Below are 23,006 nucleotides of genomic sequence, written 5' to 3'. Positions count from 1 at the left end.
ATTTTTCTGAGATGGTCCAGTCTTGTCAATAGCAAGATCTTAATGCTGAAGTGAATTACTGGGATCTCAGATTCTGTTATAGCCAGGTTGAAATATTTGCATTTGGAGCTAGTATAAAGCTTGTGCATGCTTGACATATCAAGCGTATCATCAAAATAGCTTCTAAGAGCCCACACCACAGAGTTTAACTTGATTCAATGACAGAACTATGTCAGTCAAATGGACAAAGGCATCAGATGGGCATTCTGTTAAGTAATTAAATTAAGCTGTGTTGCTCAGATGCTGGTACTGAGCTCGAATAATTTCAGAATACTTAAAGTTAGTTATTGCTTGGTAGTAGGTTAGTATAAAGATGATCTAAGAAGTACGCAAGAAAGATAATTCAGCTGTAGTCCTATTTTCTGCAGGCTGTGTACTAGGTTCCTGGAAGCTAACTTGGTTGCCTGTATCTTTTAGTCATTTCATAGGCTTTACCTACCTAAATCAATTCTTTTCATCAAGATAGTTAGATACCAGCTGAGGTAAGCCAGTGTTCACACTGCAGCTCTCCTGTTAATAAAAACAGCAGCAGTGAAATACGTGCTGGGGAAGTGGATGCGAGTTCTTCAGAAAGCATCTGCTGCTTAGCAGCTGGCCTGTGTCTTCAAGGCAGCAACTACTGGGAATGGCATATCCCTTTGCTGCTTATTTTGCATCTCTGCAATGTAACTCATATAGAAGAGCTGGTGATGCAGGACAGCTTAATAAAAACAATTTCCTAAGACAAGGCAGGGTGAGAGGAACTGTAGGAAAGGACACAGCAGACTAAAATTTTCACGAGTTCATTCAACATGTTGCCATTTGATATGTTCATTGTAAAGCATCATACTAATGTGTCACCAGCCTAAATATGCTCATGGCAGGGGGATTGGAACTAGATGATCTTAAGGTCCTTTCCAACCCTAACTGTTGTATGATTCTATGTCTGATGTCATCATGACTTACACAATTGTTTCAATTAAAGCTTGCAGTGTTCCTAGTGCTCATAGTATTGAAAAACAAATTTGTACTGGATGCATTTCTGCTAAATCAAAATGTAAATGGATCAACTGAAAGGTGACAGAACACAGTCCAGTGTAGATGAAACATAAATGCATTTTCTAAAATTGGGTTGCCTTTCAGAGGTAAATTTGGGCATTCTGTGAATGATAATGAAGGAAGAAGAGTTACTTTGTGATCTGGAGAACCCTACTTTGTGCGTGAGTTCTGTATCTCATTCTTCAGGCGCTTGTACTTCTACACGAGCTCTTAGTCTGTTCTAGGCTTTCCTTTTTGATGCTACTTGCATAAAGCATCCCATTGCACCTACCAGTGACAGTACAGTGCTCTTCTGTGTATCTGTCTTTCATATTAGAAAAAAATGTTTGAAGTTATTTTGGTTAAATGTTTGTTGTTGTTGTATGTTCTGTTTATTTGTGGTTTTGTTTGTTTGTTTTTCCCCTTAAATAATTTCTCCTGTCTATTGTTAGATTTGTCAGCATTAATAACAGGTAAAAGTTTTGGTAGAGGAATTTGGCAGTAGCGGTTTTATGCTTATTTTTACAGCTGTTGTTATTCCTGGAGCTTTAGCGAAATACAGAACAAACTTCCTTACCCAAATTCTGGCTTTTTCTTTGTGGCAGTAGTGGAACATCTTTGTTCCACTACTGAAGTTTCCAGTCCTAGGCTACTCTTTGCACTATCACATTTCAATACTAACCATTTATAAACACAGTTTAGTTTGTGCTGATTTTGCTGTGAATATAGAGAACAGGACTGAGATTAACTTTATTATAGAGACAACTGGTTGCATGAACTAGCAGATCCATGTTGGAAAATGCCTGCAAACCTACTGTCCGCATCCCATTCCCCAATTTTCCCCTGAATAAGGTGGTGATTGTCTTAGATTAACAGTATATATTGAGGGATTTCTGGATGATTTGAAGTAAGTTCTTTAGAATGTTTGCTAGTGTAGACAGATACTTGAAATAAGAGTAATTGATACAAGGTACCTGGCAAAAATCAGGTACCTACCAAGGTAAAGGCATACAGTTTAAGGAGAAGCTGACAGTTCAATGGAAAGTTCAAAATTCTTGCTGCCCTGTGGGAAATCTTAGAGAAAAATGCCCTTGCAGTATGTTGGTGGTTATGCATGAGAAGCTTAAGAACATAATAATGATCAGAAATTAGTGTTAAATACCCTGTTAACAGTATAATATGAGAATGGGTTTGTAAAAGACAATAGCCCTGTAAAAGATTTTTCTACTCCCACTTCTAGGTGGTAGATACTGTGTTACATTTGGCAAAAGGGTGCACAAACTGTAAGTGTGTTTTGTTTACAGCATGCCGATTGGGAAGTATATAATGAATCACAGGCCTCTGTCTTCTTTAGAGGGAATTTGTCAGTATGGAGGATTTCATTGACGTGCCTTGTATCAAGCAGATCCCACAGGACAGTAGCATTAGAAAGTCAGCAATGAGAAAAGTGGAGTCTACTGGAAAAGCCCCTGTCTGCTGCATCTTTGCTTTGTACTTCTAATATATATAGGAATATTCCATCATAAGCATGTCATGTTAGTTACCCTGTCATGTGGGACACTCTATTTACTACCCGAATCAGGAATCCCTTTGCAGTTGTAAGTAATGAGAAGCTAAAGAACGGAAAATGTTGGTAGATGAAGGAAACAACTGGGTTACAACAGAAGGTCAATGAAAATTCAAAAAAGGGGAAATCAACTCTGGAAAGATGCTGCAAAAGGTGGACTAAAGAAATTTTGAGCAGCTTTTACATCACGTGAATGTCATGTAATCTGACAATTAGTTGTGAAATGGTAGACATAGTGGGAAGTCTTATGAGATGCCAAACACACTAGTTGGCACTGAAAGTTCTGAGATCAGTTGTGTAAGATTACTAGAAGAGGGCCAAAAAAGAAGGTGTGAGAGTGTGAGCTTGATTTGGAAATGGGTAGATAAATGCTGATCCCGAAATTGGTTTGAGGAAACCAGATGGTCTCTGTGAATTCAGGTTGAAGTGTCTGTAAAAATCTGAATCTGGTCAAGGCCCTTTCATGTTGAGCATAGTTCCAGTGTTTAATCATCTTCATTGATTTTTGTAAACTTATATCTAGTCAGAATTTTCCATTTTCCTACTTGTGTCAGTTACCTCTAGCCTTGTCTATACCATCCCATTAAGTAGTGAGGACGGCAGTCCTTATGCTTCATAATAAGTATGAAAAATGTGAAGAAGAAAAGAACATTATCGACACTTTAAAGTTTAAATCCTCTATATATGTAATCCTCTTTAGAAGCTTCAAACCTTGCCACATTGAAGAAGTGATTGTTTGTATTTTAGTCAAGCACTTGCACTAATTATAAAGTATATGTATTCTCTTGCAGAGAAAATGTATAGCTTACTATGATGCAAATAGAGAAAACTATTTTATGCAACTGAATTTATTTTTAAATCTGCACTTAAAAAGATATCAATTAAATATTGCTATCAAAATTAAGGTTAAGACAAACGATGAGACTTCAGTAATTATTCATGGCTATTAGTGCCCATAATGTGGTCTGTCAGTTCCATGAAAAAGGACTTTTAAGAGAACCACTGCTAACTGGCTTCTGCAGGATTGTCTCTGATAAGTGTAGTGCCTGATAAGTGTAGCATGAAGAATTGATTTTATGAGCCAATAGCCCCAGAGTTAAAGTGTGACCAGGATTGCTTCTAGTCTAATCTGAGTTTTAGGTGCCCATTATTGTGCTTGTTGTTAGCCATGAATTCCCATCAGAGCTATTTTGTCAGACTAGGCTTCCATAACGGTGGTGGTTTTTATTCATAGCAACCATATTTTTATTTTTATATATGTACCACTATCAGACCCTTTTTTTTTTTTGGTGGAGGGGGGAGGAGAGGCGGAAGGATACAGGCTATTAGAGGCTTGAAAAATGCTGAGAGATCTGGATCACATTAAGTAGAATGCTTATCTTGCATATATGATGGGCCCACTTCACATATTTAACTGCTTTGCTCTGAGCCTCTATGCTGCAATCCTGATTATAACTGGGGGGGAAAGGTGAATGGGGCATTGACATTATCCCAGGATATATACAGGCCAGCTAATCCTGTTGGAAAGGGGGGGGGGGGGGAAGGAAATTTGAACTGTAAATTATACAGTATGGGAAATGTTTATGCTTCAGAAATCTGTCTTGCCAGGGCTATGAGAAAAATAAACGTAAGAAAAGAATCTGAGAAGAAAAAGTGAAAACAGCATGATTTTTTGTGTGTGTGGCTTTGGATTTTTGTTTGGGGGGGGGTTCTTTTGTATTTGGGTTTTTTTCTGGTTTCTTGGTTTTTGGTTTTTTTTCCCTAGGGGGGAGGGTGTTTTGGTGTTTTGTTTGTTTTGGTTTTTTGGGTTTTCTTCTCTCTCTTTTTTTTTTTTTTTTTTTTTTTTTTTTTTTTTTTTTTTAACATTACCACTTTTGGAAAAAATTGAGTACATTTTGTCAGTACCAGTTACTGGCGGCAAAGGAAGTTCTAAAGCCATGGGATATTTTTTGCATATTCAAAAGGCTGATAATCTAATTATACAGCTAAAATACAGGGGATTAGATTGCAGAATGAAATTCCCCCTTCTGTAACACTCTCTGGCTGGCAGTGCACCAACAAAGCATATACTGGATACAAGTTGCTTGTTTTTTTTTTTTTTTTTTTTTTTTTTTTTAAAACTAATTTACAAGGAAAGAAAAAATTGGTTGAAAATTCTAAGCAAAAAACCCAACCCTACCCATAGCAGTATAAAGAATACTCAGATTTTTCTCATCTTGATTTTTCCTTTCTTTGACAGTGACTTGTTATCTTCCAATTATGTGGAGATTCACTATGAAGATGGGAAACCAAAGTTTTCTAAGGTATTGTGCTCTTAAAATGTGTCAGAATTGTCTTTCTGAGGGAACAATGCCAATAAAATGCTAAGAAAAGAAAGAAGTTTTGCAAGACATAAAACCACCAGAAGCCTTTTTCCACATATACAAGGTAACTGTGGTCTGCTCCTGTGAGGATACCTCAGTAATACAAGAATTGTACAAAAAAGGAAAGCTGTATATTGGGGTGAGGGGTCGGCAGTGGTTGGTGGTGAAGATGATCCAGGTACTGCCCAAACAATCACATCTTGTAAAATGTAGGGGGTGGAGTGATTGAAGTCACCATTGGTATAGTCTTCATTAATTATTTACGTGTCCTTAGCACAAAGTGCAAGAGGAAGGTATAATGGTAATATAAGACATTCAAACAAACAAAAATCTTGCAAGAATTACACAGTCATGAAGTGGAAAATGGAAGACTTAACTCCAGAGGTTAAAGTTTCAGCTGTTACCAAACCAGCATATTGCTTGACATCCAATTAATTACATTTGTCAAACTAGCTCCCAAATTTAATTCAGTGCCATAGGCTATTGATCCAATGACAAAGAGATTAAAGTTATGCAAGATAGTTCAGCCTTGGCTAAGAGAACCAGTTCTATCTCGTTTGTGTGGTAGCAAAATGAGGGCTGGCAGGTTCCTAGGAAGGTTATAAACTAAGTTTTTAGACAGTGACTTTTTTCATATTTGGTATGAATGCTGGAATATTTGTTGTGACCTTATTACATGTGAAAGATAAATCTCTGTTTAGAGTGGAGGAAAGCAAGCATTCAAGTTGCATTTATACCTTCAGCAAGTTGACTGTTGTTTGGCCAAGAATTAGATGTCCAGTTTATTATTTTGTCCTTGTTACAGAGAGTCTGTAATAAAACAATATATTGCTGATTACGGCAGAATTAAACAACTACATTGCAATATAATTATTGCAATATACTGTTTTGTTTTCTGCCAGTGAAGAAGAAAAATAGTTTCACATAAAATAATGAGGAAGTTGTTTCATTAAAACTCAGGACTCTGCAGAATAGGCAAAAATGCTAAATGATGCAAGAAAACAATTCCCTCTGGCATTTAGACAAGCTCATGCAATTGTCAGCTGCAGCACTAGCATTGAGCACTGCGGTTGCTGAATCATGAATCTGACTGGAAAATTATATCAGAACTTTAGACTCAGCAAATGGCCTAGCTTTGCATGCTGCAGTAGCTTGATCCAAACTTCCTAGGGGATGTTTTTTTGAACTGATTTATTTAGAAACAATGATAGAGCTCCTGAGGTCACATGAATCTATAAAAGGCTTCATTATAAGTTCAGAAAATATATACAGAATTTGTGTAGGAGATCAAATAAGGACTGTATCCTGGTCTTTTGCAGTATCTTATAATCCTCTTTAGACCTGAGTAAGTAAAATATTGTTTTGTTTCCTGATGTGGATGTACAGAAGTGTGATCTTGATGAAAATACTGTATTTTCTAGAAAGGGGTAGTTTATTACAAGGGTGAAAACACTGAAGAACGAACAGCAATTTCTTTAGTTCGATGACTGTCTTCTAAAAAAATTCTTGAAAAGCTACTTGTGCGAGAGAGAGAATCACAATTTAGTTGTTAAAAAGCATGGCTTATGCATTCTCACTGATGGAAAAGAAAATATGTAGTGTTTACTTTCTGTGTAGTACTTTGATTTAATTATGCACGATAGTCTTAGGAATTTCATTCAGAATCTGAATAACTCATTTAATAAGATGCAAAATGGAAATAACGCTTGTGCATACTTGAACAAAGAGCATTTACGTTTTTGGTACTTATGTGAGTTAGGATTGCAGAAGCAATGGGTCTAATATGCTTGTTGGAGTTCAAATGACACATGACACCAGAATAAAAAATATTTGGATGATGAATGGTATGTTTTTCAAACAATGTGTGAGACAGACAACCACACTTAAGGGTTTTTAATAAAACTTTTTGAGAATGCTTTTTATACTTTTTATATTTAGTTTAGCTGGGGTTACTGTTGACAGGCATTAAAGACCTACGACTTAAATGAGGTAAATTACTATCACCCAGTTTTTCTCATTTTAGTTTCACTGACGTATAGCATCGGAATTTCTTCTATTTAACAGCTTCTAAATTTACTGGTCATTTTTCTTTAGAAAAGTCAAAGTGCTGCCTCAGATAAAGTAATGTTTCTTGGCTTCTTTCTAAACATTCATAGCTTGAACAGTCTGTTAATGTTGCTACAACACAGTTGTAGGTAATTTAGATGTTACTATTTTTTGCATGAAAGGCAGGACCTTGTCAAAAACACAAAACATGATTGTTGACTTCCTTAGAAAAAAAACCCACAAAAATCCTGCTATTTTTGGAATAATTTGGGATTTGCATCTATTTGGAGTCCTATGCAGTTAAAATCAAGAGTTGACTCCTAGTACCCTTTGGAATGTACAGTAAAAATGTGACTGTATGCTTCAGTGTTGCTAAACTGGGATTAACTTTCTGGCTCATTCATCAATAGTAATATTGGTATCTACAGTCTAATGATGTAACATTTTAGTTGATAAATTTTTAGTGAGACAAAATTGGTAGAATCCAGATCTAATCCAAATACATGCCAGGTGATTGAAAACCATTCACTTGTAATTTTAACAGACCTGAAAGTTTTCAAGAAACAGTTCAAAGCTCGCGTAACCTGCATTGCATAGCATTTTTACAGAATCAGTTCACAGCAAAGAAATGCATTTAAAAGATCAAGAATGCTGTGACTTCAACAGAAAAATAACCCATGTTATGGCTTGAAGACTTACGTAAATTAGTCTTTAATGGGGACAGTTTTTCTCTTAAAAGCAGTTAGGGCTAGTCATTGGTATTTACTATAGCAATCACTGCTTTCTCTGAAATTTTACCTAATGTAAGGTGTTAGATTTTTTTTTTTTTTTTCCTTAGTTTTAAGCAGCAGACGGTAAGTCAGAGTAATTTTGTGTGTGTGTGATTGGTTTTTTTTTAAATCCTATTAGGGTGGAGAGCATTGTTACTACCATGGAAATATCAGAGGTATCAAGGATTCCAAAGTGGCTCTTTCAACTTGTAATGGACTTCAGTAAGTGCACATTCTCATTTTTCAAACAAGGCTATTAACTAATTATTACCCTTTAATAGTATCTCTTAATATGGGAGGGACTGAAACTCTGCAGGTCCAAAGATTTTTGATGTTATGAAATGCCAGTACCAGCTACGCCAAGCTGCTAACATTTTTTTTTAGTGTCACTGGGATTAAAGTCTTTTGGTGGTGTCTCATGAAACCTTTGAATGTGGTAAGTGCAAATAAATATTTAACCAGATGACTTACTATGGTAAAAAAAAATTGTACTTTAGCAGTTTTCATACTCAATATTCATGTATGATTCTGTCAGCCTATAGATCTCTTTGATAGATTGTAAAAGAAAAAAATCTAAGACATTAGCCCTTACTAGGATTAGTTACTGTTAAGTGCAACTCAGCTGTTCACTGTATTCTGCATACTAATGCATGTCTTAGGACTTTCTCTTTCCAAGGTCAAATCTTTACTCTTTTTGATGCTTTATCATTACATTGCCATTACGTTCAGTGTTAGTTCATTAAAATGTACCTGATCTCTTAAAAAAAATTCTTAGCTTTAGCCACATGTGGTAGTAATGAACATATATGGAGTTTATTTTAATATTAATATTCAGCCATAATTTTCATTTTGTCTCATCAAAAATCATATCCTGCAGTCAAATTAATTGCCATCTAATCTGAAATATCACTTCTTTTTCTCCATGTTCCAGTGGCATGTTTGAGGATAGTACTTATTTGTACTTGATAGAACCGATGGATTTGATCCATAGTGCAGTAAGTTTATTTTTATCTACTTTATTTGGTTTGAGAGAGTGCTTAAAGAATAGCAAATGAATGTATTAGCATTAATCAGTAGATGAGTGACCTCTCTCATGCATTCATATGAAAATTGAAGTATTTTAAAACGTGGAATTTATTTAAGGCAAGAAATGTCTAAGTATGAGTTACCTGAGATTTTTCTCTACTTTTCATTAATCTTTCTTTTCCTAGTTATTGTTCATCATTTAGATATTGGGAGTACTAATAAGACTGTTTCCATAGCAAATGATTATGGACTGTCAAAAAGTGTTTATCAATTTGCTCTATTACTTGAGCTAAAGGATTTATAAATTCATAGAAGGGATGTGTGGGAGTCGTTTATTCATCCCTCTCTAGTTGGATCACATTGCTTCTGATCTACCATATTTTCACAAAGTTTTTAGTGAAATAGATAATTACATCCGGGTATCTTGCGCTTTATATTTGTTAAGTCAGTGGTCACTGTATAGATTCAGTGATGTTGATCCAGCATATTCAAATATATGACTAAGCCGGATCAGCATGTAGGACTGCATTTATGCAAACATCTTGCTAACTCTTTGTATTATAATACAGCTGCTACTAAAACTTTAGCTGTTTGTTTATGAAACTGATTCAGTTTCATAGACAGTAGTAAAACCATGTGGATTTCTACCTCTTGAATAGCTCAAAGATTTGAGTGATCTTCAGAGAAATGATTCTGCAACATTGAGACATAAAATGCTTAAGGTTTGTATCCTGCTTAGTCTGTAGGATATATTCCAGATGCTGTATCACAGCTCTCAAGCCTGCCTCGCTCTGGTGCTTAGCACTATATGACATACAATATAATGCTGAAGATGCTACAGATACTGTATAAAACTGCCTCCCCCCAACAAATAAACAAACAAAACCCAGCAAAAAATGTGCATTATTTTTCTTTAGTGTGTTATGTATTTCTTTTGGAACTTCCAGAACAGTAACATCCTGCCCTTCGAAAAGAATTGCTTGTTTTGGCAGGCTCTGCAGAGGAGGTGTTACGGAAGATAGTTGTTTTCTAGAACAGATACCAATATGTGATAATTTGGGGCATGTCAGAATTCTAAAGAAAATGCACATTAAAAGTCTTCTCTTTTTTAAGTGTTGTATACACCAATAAAACAGGGTGAAATAATCCTCTTAAAGATAGTGTATCGATTAGTTTCTTGCATTTTGCTGCAATTAGAAAGATACATTTTTGTCATAAATAGTAATAGTTGCTTTTTTATCTGCAGGAAGATTTCAACTAGAAATGCACTCTGTGATTTATTGGAATAAATGGTCTGTGTGCTCTAACACTAAGGCTTTTAAAGGACTTTTTTTAAGTAATCTCAAAGACATCTGTGATACTTATGTTTTGTAGGCCACTAAACGTGCTGAAGCAGAGAGGTTCCATCATTTTCTCAGGATTGCAAATAGATTGCTTCACATTAATATTATGCCAAACTGGTACTATGTTTGCTTGTATTTTATGGAAAAATAATAAATACTGAAAGAAATGCCTGACTTGTCACTTGACATTATTAATTAGAAGGAAATGTCATATATTTTTTTCTTATCAGGAAAGTAAAAGTAGGCCACATATCATCCAAAGAGCACAAGCCACCAAGCAGTTGCAGGACCTCGGTATGTTTTTGCTTGTTATAAGTTTTTCAGTATTGAAAATAATTGTGTATATAACTTGAAAAATTTGAATATTAGGCTAACAGTCTATATAGAATTGCTGATTATTTAGAAAAACTTGAAGAATAGATACTAACCTGACTTTTTTCACAATTATTGCAATGGAATTTAGAGTTGTCAAGAAACAGGAAAACCTGTATTTAGCTTTCTTCTGCAAATCGTGTAATTATCATCAGTGATATTAATGCTACTGAAGTCATGAGATGGAAGAAAACATATATTCTAAGCCGAGGTTGCAATCTTTTTACCTCCCCTTGCATGCTTTAATTCTAAATTACTTGAGTTTTGTTATGAAGTATTTTACATTTTGTGGACTTAAAAAATGAATTTTTCAATAGCAGAGGTTCTTCTAATTTTAGTTTGGACTACTTTTGGTTTGGACAGTGTACGTAAGTAGTTTAAAATAATGCCATGAAATTCTTAAATTGTAATTTGTACAGAGACTGAATCTAGTTCTGAATGGCCCTATCTGTCTGAACTACAGTGGCTGAGGAGAAAGAGAAGAAAGAGAGCAGTGAGTAGAAGTGACCCTGAGTTAAGACCATTTATAAAACCAAAAGCAAACCCACTAATTTCCAGATTTTTAATGTTGAGAGAATATAGGCTTTAGAAAACAAATATTTTTGGTAACTTAATATTGTCATATAATACAGTTATCAAATGATAAAACAATTCTTTATAAATAGAGTATTTGGAGAAATGTGGATAACCTTTCTAAAGTGACAGCGATACTATACATCAGCTGAATGGAAGTTTAGTAGTGAAAATGAGTTTAGCATTTTGAGTCCGCTTGAGGATAAAGAATAATTTTGAATGAAATCTTGCTACTTTGTAGCTACCTGACTTTATGTTCATTTGGTTTGTTAAGTAGCATGATTAAATTAAAATTCCAAATGAAGACACCCAGAACTGGGTTATTGAGAGAACAGAAGTGGACAGTCCTCATGATCTGCACATACATATGTGTCAGTTAAGGGAATAATTGAGTTAATGAAGATTAATCTGGATTTTTTCACTGAGTTGCACAATCCACAGCATATTTTTTGAGGACACATCTATTTTTAGTAACTTCCTTCCTCATTAAATTTGTACACCAAGAGTGTTTAGTGTTTAAGATTTTTCTCCTTTGTGAAAATAAGAGGAGGGAAGCAGTGGTGGCTTCTGGGCTGAACAACAAAGAATAGACTGTAAATGTTCTTAATGATATGACTCAGATTCTCAGCCAGTGTCTATCATAACTTACTAAGTTACTGAAGCTATGATTATTTACCTTAGTTGAATGCCTGACGCAGTTTTTACAGGTTTACACATCCTATGTAATATTTATGGGTAACCCTATTAAACCAGCTACAGTTATTTTTGAAAACCACTACGTTTTCATGATTTCTCAAGGAACTTCTTTAATCTATCAGGTATCTCGTGGTGTCTTTGAAGAAATAAAATATCTGGAGCTCATGATAGTCAATGACCATAAAATGGTAAGTTTGTCAATTTAGTGGTACTCTTGATTATAATTTGTAGTTTGATGTACAGCATACTGCAGCATCAGCTACTCTTGGGACAAATATTTAATCAGCAGCTGTTAACATTTGTACTGTTAGGCACAGTGTAGGACATAATACCTAATAATGCTTAATGTTACCTAAGATTTTTTACAGCAATTACCTATTCAGTATACGTCTGAAACACTTTGGTATCATATAGATGGATAATATGCCCAAAATCAACAAAGTAAAGCAACAGAACATTTATGTCTGGAACACATACATTAAACATGCTAAAATTATATCCTCTCCTTAAAGTAATAAAGAGGTCAGAACTTGTAACTTGAGTTTAGTTTTACTAACTTAAATTTTAATGCAGTAAAGCATATAGACAAACCTATCTGGTTGTTTTTCCTGGCTATTCCACACTTATAAACATGATTCATAATGAAGTGCAAGGTAAGTTGTTTGTTCGATTCAGAAAGTGTCATCTGATGGAAAAAAAGGGGAGCCCACTTTCTTTTCCTTTTTGTCTTGAGGGATGACTGGAAAGAAATCAGACATAAGTGACATTTGTTATTTAAATGTTACTGCTTTTACTCGTTATGCCAAATAAGGCTATCAAAGTGTCCATGTGTTACCCTTGTGAAAAATGAGGAGAGGGAGGTCTGGAGAGTAATAAGTCTTGTAAACCTAAACAACTGTGTTATAGACTCTCTTTAAAAAGAACACAAATTTGAGTCCAATAGCTACATTTTAACTAGAGCATATCTTACAGAAAAATACTCCGTGTAGGTTAAAAAGTTTTCTAGTAACAAAGAATATACTGCAACTGACAGCAAGTTACTCTAAAAACAACTCGATTATGCCTTGTTCTGAGCCCTGGGCTCGCTTAGCTTTCTCTGCTGTTCATTGACTAAGAGGCAAATAAGGATCATCACCTTTTCATATGACTTTGCTTCTGTGTGAGCAAGACCTTTCTTTAAAAATCAAATTCTGTTGATAAAACAGTTTCTGCTTCTTTTGTGTGCAAGTAACATAAACTTCTAAGTTTCTTTTAGAGCTCCTTACATCTCTCCTCTAATGCATGTTTTCCCAATGCTTAAGTTGTGGGCTCTTTTGTCAACACTGAAGGATAATTTTAAAGAGCCAGAAATAGCATTTATTGGAACAGGATGCAGTATTCCGTACTTGTTCCAGTGCTGAATAGACAAATAATACAACCTTCCCTCATCTGTTTAATAAATCAGAAATAGTCTAAGCAAAAATAACCTATATTGAATCTGTGTCGATTCAGCAATGTGGGGGAATTTGAATGGGTGGAAGGGTAGGACAGAAATTTCTTTAACTGTTTTCACTCGTAAAGCCACCTGGTAGCAAACGGTGCTAAGAGCAGGCATGTGTGTGAGTTGTTTAGGGGTAGGGCATGGCATCTGAAGTTAGGGACATTTTGTTGTCTTGTTTGAGGTCTCTGGTTGTTGTTCCTTATGAAGAGATAATATTTCTACGTCTGTTTCCTCTGGCTTCTCGTATTACAGATGTGCTTAAAGGACAACCATCCTGTTCATTACTCTCGTACAGGCACTAACTGTTGTCTTTTCCCTGGCTTTGTTAGAACTTTGGACCACAAGCATTCAAGATTTTTTGCTTCAGAGTTGTCAGTGGCTCAGAAGCAGATAATAATTGTTTTCAAGGAATAAAATAGATACACTTAAGGAAGTGTTCGCAATTACGAGTTTTAAAGTCTGACAGTCCAAGAACTCATGAAATGTACTTTTTGAGGTTTTCTGCTTACCGGTAGAGGGCAGATTTCTCCTGCAGCAGTAATCTGTGTTTGAAGAAGTATCTTAAACCTCTTTGGCCATTGTGTTATTAAGTGGTTAGTACTATATATTTTCACAGAATTTTCCTCTCCTGTAACACTAAAGACACAGCTAAACGTATCTAATTAGGTTGCTGCACTTTTTACTGACTTACTCAGTTTAATTTCTGCTTTAGAAGCTGTGTATAAACACATTATGTTGTATATTGCTATTGATTTTGGCTTTTAAATACTTTAATGAAAACCAAGAACATTTTCCAAAGCACATTGTTTTACCATTCTACTTCTGGGAAGGCTTTGGATTAACTCAAAACAAAAACACAAAGTCACCCTTCTCCTTTCCCCCATTATTTTGCTGTAGTATCATGGTTTTCTAGGGAGCAGAGTCCCGTGATACAGATGCTCTTCTCAGGGTATATCCTAAGTGCCTACTAGCACTGTAGCTGAAAATGCTTTGTTTTGAGAATAGTTAATGGGGAGGGGGTCTCTGCAAACCTATGTTGTACTATCTTTGGTATCAGCAGTATTTGCTGCAGATGTACTGAAGCATTCTGGAACTTAACAGTGAATAACTGCATATGTAAAAAAATCAATTTTCATGCTGTCGAATGAGTGGCATCATTGAGTCTGATGAAGTTTTTGTTATCTCTGTGGCATTTTGTCCATATAAAACTGGATTGCTTGTGCAAAAATAATTGGAATTTAAAGGAATGTAAAAATTGTTATATAATAATAAAGCGTGTGTCACTTCTGACTTTCAATCTGAGAAAGATTATTTAATTTTAAAAGCATACATACCTTTCAGTTTTACTTTAACCTTCACACCAAACATAATTCTGGAAAACAGGGCATTTTTCTGTAATTCCAATTTGGGTAGGTAGTGAATTGTCTAACTTATTTGATGAGACTAGCTACTCAGGTGCTCAGGGAAGAGTCAGACTCTCTAGTTTCAAGGCCTCTTTTTGGGTACTGTATTTTGGAGTGGGAATAGCTGAGACTTCCGTGGAACTTGATAATGTTTGCTCATGAGGTGATGAGGTTTGTTGCTTTTAACCAGTAGCTCAAATTAGTCAGAGGTTTTTAGTGAAGACTTTTTACCGTCTTTGTTCTCTGCAATTTTGTGTTCCTTTTCTGTGAAATTCTGAAGGCTTATTTTCATGCTTGTAAATCATAGAATGCAATTTTGGTTTATAATTGTACAGTTTTTTCTGAAAGTCCTGGATTCATGTTTAGATACCATAGCAGCATCTTTGAAAAATCTGAGTTGGAACAGAGGGGGCTTGGGCAGGATGAGGAAAGACAGGAAACAGTTGTAATGACATGCACAGAAATTAGGAAAGCAGAAATTAGGAAGCAGAATGTGGAATTAGGAAGCAGCACATCTAAGTCTCTAGAAATGGAAAATATATGAAGTTAAAACTTAAGATGCTCAGCTTAACTCTTTCCACATTCAAACATACATTTACTTTTACCATGCACTCACTCTCTTTTCTTTTTTTTTCCTTTTGTTATAACTAATGCTACTTGTCTTAAAAGTCTTGTCCTATAGTACAGAAAGGATGCCTTTGCTGTACGTAGGACATGTGGTAAATACTTCATCTTCACATCTCGTAATTATAGTCATGGAACGTGGCTAGTACAGCCTGATATTTAACTCATCAGGTTAAGCCCGCATCAGGTACAGCATTCTCTCCATTTTGAACTCATGTTTATATTCATGTTTACCTGTAATTTTGTCTCAAATGTTTGAATTCTGATTCTAAATAGGATATTTCTTGTGGCTAAATGCTCCTTTTATGGATGTGAAAGCCTGTCTAGCATACATGGCTTTCTTTATCTTCCAGGGATTCTTGAATATGAAGAGATATAGGCTGTGATCTGAAAAGCTTTTTGAGTTTTTCCCTTACTCTTTCATAAAATATTAATTTTCCTTTCTTGCTTTAAAAATAAAGAATTAGTAATAAATATTTAACTTTTCACTGTGTTCTACTTTTTCTTCTCCTTTTAGTTCAAAAAGCACCGTTCTTCAAATGCATACACAAACAATTTTGCAAAGTCTGTGGTAAACCTCGTAGATGCTGTAAGTATCAATGTTCCTTCTGAAAACTGTATAACTGACTTTGTTAGTTTAGCACTGTATTTAGAAAGTGAACATTAGCATATACCAGGATTAGAAAAATAAGCAGCTATAAAAATTACATTTAAAAACTAATTTCCAATTCTTCTGCAGAAGAGTAGCCTGAGGTGAATGCTAGTCACTGCTGGCTTATTCAGTATCGATATCTCTCATAACAGCAGGAGGATATTTTCAATTAATGTTGTGTATTGTAGGCATAATTGGCAAAAAGATAATAAAAGCATATATTTAATATGTTGCCTCATGGAAGTGACCAAATAACTTGCCTTTTGTGTATTTGATGCATTAGGCAGCCAATATATTAATTATCCAGTGCTTTTAGATCATAACTCTGTATGATCAGTAAGTGTCCTTTATGTCCCATGTAAGACTTTTGATGGGCAGACTGTCTATTGCAGATAAGGAATATATCTTTTGTACATCTGCAAGTTCTGAATAACCGTAGTTAATAAAATTTGGTAATTTATGACCTGAACCTAAAGAGAGCACCAGTTTTATTTCAGAATCAAGTACCATGCACAAAGTTAAAATTGATATTTTAAAGCTGTTGTGTAATTATTAGGGCCTGATTGTCCTTTCCTTGTCTATTGCTACAAAGACATTAAAATGAGTAGAAAAGTTAATATTCTTACCTAATTCTCACATTACTTGAGTTGCATTAGGTGATCATAGTATAAATGAAAATTAAGCATTATATGAATTAAATTTTATATATATTGGAGAAATGAGAAATAATTTAATCTTGACTTAAGAATTGGCTTTGGCTATTCTCTGTATTTGAGATCTTTTCTTTTTCTTTGAGATCACCCAGTGTACCTTGACATTTCTTGCTGATTTTTGTGCAGGTTTTCTGTAAAACTCAGTGGTGAAATTATTTGACATGAGAATTTTAAAGAAAAGAGAATAGCTCAATAAAAGAGCAGCAAGGGTTTTTTGACCGCTAAAATATAAAATTTAAATTGATCAGAATATTAACTTTTAGGAAGTCCATGGTATTACCAGCTAATTGTTTCCCCATGTTTCCCTCCTGCTTTATCCCTCTTGTCCTTCCGCTTTACTCTTACTGGCTAACTGTGCATGTTTGACCCAGTGTTCTACTCCTGTGCCTGTCCTGTCTCTGCCTTCAGATATACAAGGAACAGCTGAACACCAGGGTGGTTCTTGTTGCTGTGGAAACTTGGACAGACAGAGATCATATTCATATTCACCCTGACCCTCTGAAGATGCTTCATGATTTCTCCAAATATCGACAGCACTACATCAAACAGCATGCTGATGCTGTGCACCTGCTCTCGTATGTAGCATTATACAATGGTTCAAACTATTACAGTTTTATATACTTTTTTGTCTACTGCTTTTGTCTACCTTTTTGTCTCTTCTTGCTTACTTCTTTTGCTTGGTATTCATCTGCCTGCCTTAGGAAGCGTAATATATTTTTTTAACACCTTAGTCTATTTTTAATAGGTGTAGTATATACCATGGTCACGTTGATATATATCTATAATGAAATTTGAATGTCTTTGCAACTTGGAGACTTTCCATATTTGAAGTGTCTTCTCATGAGCCCTTGAGGATGCACAATTTTGCTAATCAGGTGTGTGCCATGTAGTGCTTTCCCAGTAAAGAGCAGGAGAGGGCAGAGCTGACAGTAAGTTATATGTGTTGCCACAAGAGCATTCCAGTTGCTGTATTGATTTACACATGTAGCTGCACTGACGATTTGTTAATGGAAGGTCTCCTCCTCTAAAGTTGTAATGAACTGTTTTCTGAGACACAATGCATTTTGAGGGGAAGTTCTACTTGTATCATTAGGCACAACATCAACATTGAGCAACAGTATTTTTTTACTTGACAGCATTGTAAACAAATAGGAGGAAGAGTGCATTCCCCTGTGCAGCATGAACATCATAGAATTATAGAATCAGAATGGTTTGGGTTGGAAGGGACCTTAAAAATCATTTAGTTCCAGCCCCCCTGCCATGGGCAGGGACACCTTCCGCTAGACCAGGTTGCTCAAAGCCCCATCTGTCAGAATGTTGTGAAATAATAAATATATACCTGAATGAGTATCATGTATTTTAAAACACCAAAAAGGATATCGGTTCTGCTATTGTGAAAGGATTTAATTTTTTCAAAGACTAGAGGCATTTACATGCCCAAGGCTGAGTAGATTTATTATTATGCATATGAAGTTAAAATAGGTATCATTCATAATAGTTTATAGACATTTTATAGAATAATTTATATCCAGATTACATTAACTTAATTAAATTATTTGGGGCTTATTAATAATAAGTGAAAGGAGGCAGGGTTAAAGAGCAGTACTAAATTACTTTCCCTTTAGGTATGCTGCTCAGTGTTCTCATTTAGAGTTGAAATTAGAACTTGAATTGGTTTGGAGAAGAGCATAATTAGAAAACTTCTCAATACTGGTACATTTCAGGACAGAATTCCTTCCTGACAGATTATAAATTGGAATATATTGTTATATTTTTAGAGGAAATGTTATGATTGTATTTTCTTAGGAATCTGGTACTCTGTCTTCCTCTGTTTGGTTTGTTTGTGGGTTGGGACTGATTCTGATTCTACAAGATAAAAATAATATTTTTGTCAAAGGTTGTATCTCATCAACTCTTTTGATGTTGGTGTTCTGTTTGTAAACTTGCAGTCGCTTTTGATGTGAGATGAAGATTAATGTGCATGCAGTATATCATAGCATGTGTGAAAATGTGATCTTTCAATAAGTTCTTAGTGCCCAATGTCAATTTGTTATTTTCTCTATTTCTATTTGTAAGGAATGTGACATTTCATTACAAAAGGAGCAGCTTAAGTTACTTCGGAGGGGTTTGCTCTGTGACCAGAGGAGTAGGAGTGAATGAGGTAATTTTTTTTCACTACTGAAATGAAATAAAATAGAAACTGTATATTAAAACCTCAGAGTTTAAGTTTCAGTGTTCAGGGCATTACAGATAAAAACTAACTTAACTAAAAAGTTAGAATTCTCACAGCCAACCTTCTTGTATCATCATTAAACTACTGCTCACTGTGCTTTTCTTTTTCAAAAGCTTTTTCCTGTCTGCATTATTCTCTTAATAAGATCTTAAATTGGCTTTCTGTATACATGTCAGAAATTGAGACCAAAATTGTCAGACAGGAATATTTGAAATACAGCACTAAACATCCCTTTGAGTCTTCTCACTGCGAGAGGCTTGATCTTCTGATCTGCTGATGACATGTAATTTTTACTGGGTTTTTTAACATTAAAACTAGAAAAAGCTAGTCCCTTTGTGTGATGATAATGATGATGATGATTATTTTCTTCAGTGCAGTGTTAAATCAATAATGAAAATCTCCTGTTTTAACAAAGGATAATCATATGATACAAAACTATTACATATATATATTACATTATTACATTATATATCAAGCAGACTCCTTTCTGTTGGTGAACCAATGGGGAGGGATTCCCTAAGGTTAAGAGAGGAAATTTTTTCTGTTGCATACTTCATTGTGTTTATTTTCCTTATACGCACGTAGAATTATGCTTGGCTGTACAGGATTACTGAAGTAGTAGGTCTGTGGTAAGCCAGAATGAGCCGGCGTAGTGTTCATTAGAATAACTTACATTTGTTTTTGTTTTGTTTGTTGGTTTTTTGTTTTGATTTTTGTTGGTTTTGTTGTTGTTTTTGGTTTTTAATTTTCACCGCACTCTTCCTGAAACGCAGTATGGCCTCCCTTTGGCCATGGCACAGGAACTAGCACAAAGTCTTGCTCAGAACCTTGGAATACAATGGGAGCCAGCTGCCAGGAAACCGAGTATGTACACGGACATGGAGTCTTCTTTTGTCCTCCTTAGCTAAATATATAAACTCCTCCTTTGTGATATTTGAAACAAATACCAAACTTACTGTATCTGTAGAACAAAAATTACTGCTTTTGGAAACATATGTACAAAAATTTGAGGTTAACCAAAATGAGAGCCACCAGTTTAGCACTGATTTTGCAATGACCTTAGTGATGTCCTGTGTCTGGAGTTTAGATTCATAACCAACTTTCAAAGGTGTAATGGTAAAAATACCATTAATTTAGCTTAGAACTCCTATCATAATGAAATCTGTATTTCCTCTAGAACTATCACTGACTTCTTAAAATACAAAAATACCTGATTTATAATTGAAGAAATGGTAAGAAGCTGTAACCTAGTTCATGGTGACATTAGCTCAATTTGTTACCATGCTGCTTCATAGCCAGAAGATCAGACTGATGTGGCCTTAGCACATTTAGAGTGTAGGTACAAAAGCTGCTGCAAACGCCCTTTTTGGGGCTAAAGAGTGTTGTTGGGTTTTTCCACTTGCATCTTGTAAGCATCTTGAAACAGTATGGATTTGCAGTAGGAACTAGAATACAGAACCTTTCTTTGAGAAAATACTACTTCTTTGGTAGATTATTTTTATAGGTAATTTGTAACTTATGTTTTACCAACCATGAGATGTTGATCTTATGTTTTTATTTCATGAATCTGGTCACTGTTGACTTACATGCTGTAGCTGTAAGTAAACTGTAAATCCATTTTCATTCAACTACGTTTTCTAATGAATGTTTGATTGGCTGATTCATATATTACTATGAATAACTCTATGCCAAAGGGAAAAAACGTGGCCTGTCCAGTAACAATTTGCCTTCAGAGTGTTCTGTACATGTTTTAGGGAGGAAGAATTGTGAACATTTCTAATCATCTTTATCGTGTACTGCACATACCCTTGTGCTGCCTGTTTTGAGAGCAGGGAAGAACCTTGCCAGCTATTTTTACGCTGCCTGAAACTTTGTGTTGAGTCTAAGAATGTGCACATACGGTAATTTGAAAGCACTACTTTTATATTAAGTGGTGCTTAATATAACATTTATAATAATTAGCATCTCTTCCAGTGGGCTGGTTTCCTTTTTAGGGCTAGAATCTGTAAGCCAAGCAACCATCTAATCTCTGTATAATGAGTCAAGGTCCATTTTTATAGTGAGTACCTTATATTCATTGTAAGCATATTTATAACTGCTTTCCTTTTCTGTTGTATTTTGGTCTTGTCTGAGAAGAGTGTGACTGCACTGAATCCTGGGGTGGTTGCATCATGGAGGAAACGGGGTATGTCATAACTATCAGTAATTGAGGGCTCTGGAATGAGTTCATAGTATACATAAATATTTATGTATTGGGTTTTGTTCGTGTGTTTTTGTGCTAAGAAATGAAAAACTAGAAGCAGTTGGAACAACCCAAATATACAGATGAATTACTTCAATTTTCAGCAATTCATTCCCTTTGCTATTCACATTTTAGGGACTTGTTCATAAATCTTATATTTTGAAGTGCAGTGCAGTGTATTCACTAATGCTTTGCTACACTTATAATGATTGAAAAGTAACAAATGTGTATTTTTCATTAAATAAATCCAGTTATACTTTTTACATGCAGCTGAAAAAGCGTTAGAATACAGTTTTGATGATATTTATATTTTCCTCCTAAATTTTAGATTCCCTGCCCCATTCCTTCAAAATTCTAAATTAGAGTGAACAGATCTTTCTGCTTCTGTTCCAGTGAATAGAAGGAGATACCTGAAGCTTTCAGCAATTGTTCTCGATCCTTAGCTAAACGGTCAGTGAAGTCCGAGGGGGAACCACATCTATATGGGAGGAAACCAGGTTTCATTGCCCTTTGCCCTCACACTGTGCCAGAGATTCTTTTCTGTATACTGTAAGCAGTTGATTATAAAAGGTTAGCTTCTGAAACATAGCTTTTTGAGTCTTATAAATCCCTTTCTGACAGAATACTTGCATACTGTGGAAGCTTGATTGCAAAAATCATAGAGAAAATTGGTTATAAATAAGACAGAAGGTGCCTACTTTCTTCATACTGAGAAGTCTGAAGAAACTGGTTCTTAAGTAGAACTGCCATGCAGCTTTCCTGCAGACTTGTCAGCCACTGTAAGAATGCAACTGAAAATTATTCAGAAGTTTGCTTCTGGAATCCAAAGTAAGGCATTGACCAGAATACACACTAGCTTCCTTCCTATGGTGAACTCATCAAAGTATCAGTCTTGGGTAGAAATACCAGTAGAAGAGGTTGTGGAACAAACCTCTTCTGTAGCTAATGTGAGGGGAGAAAAAAAAAAGCCAGGAGCAGGTGATAGTCACCCAGAAGCTGAAAAAGGTCTGACTGCTGAACTAACCGAATAATTAGCTGCAGCGTAAAGCCTTTTCACTTAATCAGTGCCAGCAGATAATATTTATATATAGAATAATGGGGAAATGTCAGCTCAGTATCAGTGAGCTGCTAGGAAAGGAATGAAGAAACTCCTTATGGCATGGTTACCTCATCTTTAATAATGTGAATAGTTCTCATTCCCAGATCTCAAAACATGGCTAATAAAAACATCAGACAGTTTCTGTGTGAGAAATTACCGATAAAGTATGTTTTCATCAGGCTGAGAGAAAGATGGCAATGAGTAAATGTGAGTGAAGTTTGTAACATTGTGAACAGTGTAGCAAATGATTACTATTTCTTGCAGTGTAAGAAGTAACCAGACAGGAAATGAGACTAGCAAACAGATGACAGAAAAAACAGGATGAAATTGTTCTTCTGTCAGTCTGTAATTAAGCTGTGAAACTTCTTGCTATAACACCTTGTAGATGCTAAAAGATTTTGGGCAAATTCATGGAAGAAAATATAATGAAGATTATTAAGACGAAATAAATCTTCCTGCGAAAGTCATTGAGCTGAGAATTTTTGGAAGCTGGAAAAACATTCTGCAATGTACTATTGGAGTAGTACAGTACTCTGTTCTCTGCTCTTCTCTGGGCGTATTCTCAGGGCTAGATGGGATTTGGGTAAAGTAGATTTTTATTCTGACCCTGTACAACTGTTCTTGTGGCTACAGTTACTTTTACTTTAAAAATTCACCTTATTAACAGGATCAGATGACTTGAACAGTTTTAAAGCCCTGGCATAAAATCAGGAAATCCATCTCTTAAACTGACACTGCAGGGAAGATA

At 35.3% G+C, this 23,006-nt stretch overlaps 1 protein-coding gene across 9 annotated transcripts in view; it reads left to right on the top strand.

Moving 5' to 3' along the window:
* The window catches only part of ADAM23 (ADAM metallopeptidase domain 23), a 71,776-nt gene that overhangs the window by 19,529 nt on the left and 29,241 nt on the right, over positions 1–23,006 (top strand). For all 9 annotated transcript variants that reach the window (XM_030485450.1, XM_030485452.1, XM_030485446.1 and 6 more), the window contains exons 4-14: positions 4,863–4,926; positions 7,942–8,024; positions 8,734–8,797; positions 10,402–10,465; positions 10,963–11,036; positions 11,935–12,000; positions 15,837–15,908; positions 17,093–17,259; positions 18,761–18,845; positions 19,691–19,781; positions 21,054–21,102. In XM_030485450.1, coding sequence (XP_030341310.1) covers positions 4,863–4,926; positions 7,942–8,024; positions 8,734–8,797; positions 10,402–10,465; positions 10,963–11,036; positions 11,935–12,000; positions 15,837–15,908; positions 17,093–17,259; positions 18,761–18,845; positions 19,691–19,781; positions 21,054–21,102 — 879 coding nt within the window. The remainder of the gene's footprint in view (positions 1–4,862; positions 4,927–7,941; positions 8,025–8,733; positions 8,798–10,401; positions 10,466–10,962; positions 11,037–11,934; positions 12,001–15,836; positions 15,909–17,092; positions 17,260–18,760; positions 18,846–19,690; positions 19,782–21,053; positions 21,103–23,006) is intronic.

The sequence above is a fragment of the Strigops habroptila genome, chromosome 5 (assembly GCF_004027225.2).
Source record: "Strigops habroptila isolate Jane chromosome 5, bStrHab1.2.pri, whole genome shotgun sequence".
NCBI lineage: Eukaryota > Metazoa > Chordata > Aves > Psittaciformes > Psittacidae > Strigops > Strigops habroptila.
This window is presented reverse-complemented; position numbering and strand designations above follow the sequence as displayed.